The following is a 1,803-nucleotide window of genomic DNA, read 5'->3' as shown; positions in this document are numbered from 1 at the left end:
GTTTTTTTTAAACTAGTTCTATCTCCTTCAGTTCGGCATTTGGCACATTTTCCCCTTTTCATTGGTTGTACCAAAGTTCAGCTTCACCGAGAAAATAATTCAAATTGTAGTAACTACAAAAAATTGTAGTGTTTTTTAAATCCTCATACGTCATATAAAACATTACGTGAGGATGCAATGTAAGCAATGAGAATGCAGGTAAGTTCTCCTCAGAAAAAAGCTGTTCCAGATACATTATTAATGAATCTATGTACGGAATAATTAGTGATCTTCTCCAAAACTTTCTAGGAGTCTGTGCTAGTGGATTCGCACGATGTTTCTGATGATTTATGACTCGCGGCATATTGAAATCTGTTCCAAGATGCTTGGCGATTGTTTCAGCCTCTGCTATAACACTTTGACTTTCAACAACCGCATTTCCGCGGTGTTTTCTCATGATGTCTGTGATTTTTTATGTGATTTGCGCAATTGAAGTAAGTCTACACTTTTTGACTGAAGAGCATTTACCTCCAGTTGTGGGAGCGCTGAATATTTTGGTCTGAGACAAACACTAACAACGAATTCTGATTTTGTAGCAGCGCAATGCATTTGAAAAGCAAATTTTCTCGTTACATTGATACCATATGTTGATAGTTTTTCAAGCGCCATAACGATTTGCACATAATGTTCTTTGAATGTGGCGATACTTTTATATTTTTGAGACCAACGGGTTTCGCAGAGCATTGATATATTCGGTATGCATTTTCGACTAAGGGTCGATTCTCGGAAGAATCTTATTATTTCTTTTATTGTGGAGACCGTATTTCGTATCGCTGCTATTTCGTTTAAGTCGTTTACAACTAAGTTTAATTTGTGACTAGCGCAGTAAAAGTATAACGCTTTCGTATAGCCTACTTTTCTCGAAAAATTTTCTGGACACCACCATCATTTTCTGCCATAGTGGAACACCCATCGTATTCTTGTCCGACGTACTTTTCAGGATCAAGGAGTACCTTTTCTACAGAGTTGTTAATTGTAGATGCTACAGATTTTGCAACTATGTCAGTCAACTCTACAAAACCTAGAAATTCCTCACGAATCATCATATTTTCTTCGTCAAAAAATCTAACCCCAATAGAAAGTTGATCTTTCCCTGATATGTCACTGTTCTCGTCTGACAGGATACTGTAAGCACATGCTTTCTTTACTTCAGTAGTGATGTTGTCTCTAATGATGTTGCCACATAGGCCGATTACTTCATTTTGAATCTGCGGTGACATGTAAGTGGCATTTTTTGCGCCTTTTTCTATGTGCTCTTTTAAAATGTGGTCACCAGCATCAATTTTGAGTTTGATCAAGTCTTCAAAAACGTCTTCATGGTGTTCTTTGCCCCTCAAAGGTGGGTCATGTGTACCACAAAGCATCACAGTCAAAATTATCGATGCAACAATTTTCTTGTTGGCTTCTATTTCTTGTTGGTGGACAGAAATCAGCTGTACATCAACGGGTATATTTCCAACAAAACATTTTGCTGCTGTGGCCGCCGATTTCTGCCACTGAGATAACGTGTGAGATTTCGCGAATTCGTGCATGTCTTTATAGCGAATAAAGAGTCTCACTATGAAAGAATCCAAAAACATCATGCACATTAGTTGGTGTAAACAACACACAATAAATGCACAACACGTTCTTTAATTTCTTGGAATACGCCAGCCAAGGAGCATAATTCGCACTTCAGTCCGGGCCATCGTCAGAGCCTCTGATTTCTCAGGGCTGAAGGACAGCTTGTGCAGCTCTTCCCAGCGAACGAGCTAACCAGCTGTA

At 38.7% G+C, this 1,803-nt stretch overlaps 1 protein-coding gene across 1 annotated transcript; it reads right to left on the bottom strand.

Annotated features, from left to right (window-relative positions):
* Positions 1-890: 890 nt before the first annotated feature.
* LOC111630664 (zinc finger MYM-type protein 1-like) lies at positions 891-1,571 on the bottom strand. Its single transcript, XM_023374803.1, has one exon. It carries the CDS (start codon positions 1,569-1,571, stop codon positions 891-893), a length of 681 nt encoding a protein of 226 aa, XP_023230571.1.
* Positions 1,572-1,803: the final 232 nt, after the last annotated feature.

The sequence above is a fragment of the Centruroides sculpturatus genome, unplaced genomic scaffold (assembly GCF_000671375.1).
Source record: "Centruroides sculpturatus isolate CEXI.00-Female unplaced genomic scaffold, Cexi_2.0 scaffold575, whole genome shotgun sequence".
NCBI classification, from domain to species: domain Eukaryota; kingdom Metazoa; phylum Arthropoda; class Arachnida; order Scorpiones; family Buthidae; genus Centruroides; species Centruroides sculpturatus.
The sequence above is the reverse complement of the archived record's forward strand: the minus strand, read 5'-3'. Positions and strand labels throughout refer to the sequence as shown.

Coding starts and splice junctions, on each gene's coding strand:
- LOC111630664 (XM_023374803.1), bottom strand. CDS start 1,571: ATGCACGAATTCGCGAAATCTCACACGTTATCTCAGTGGCAGAAATCG.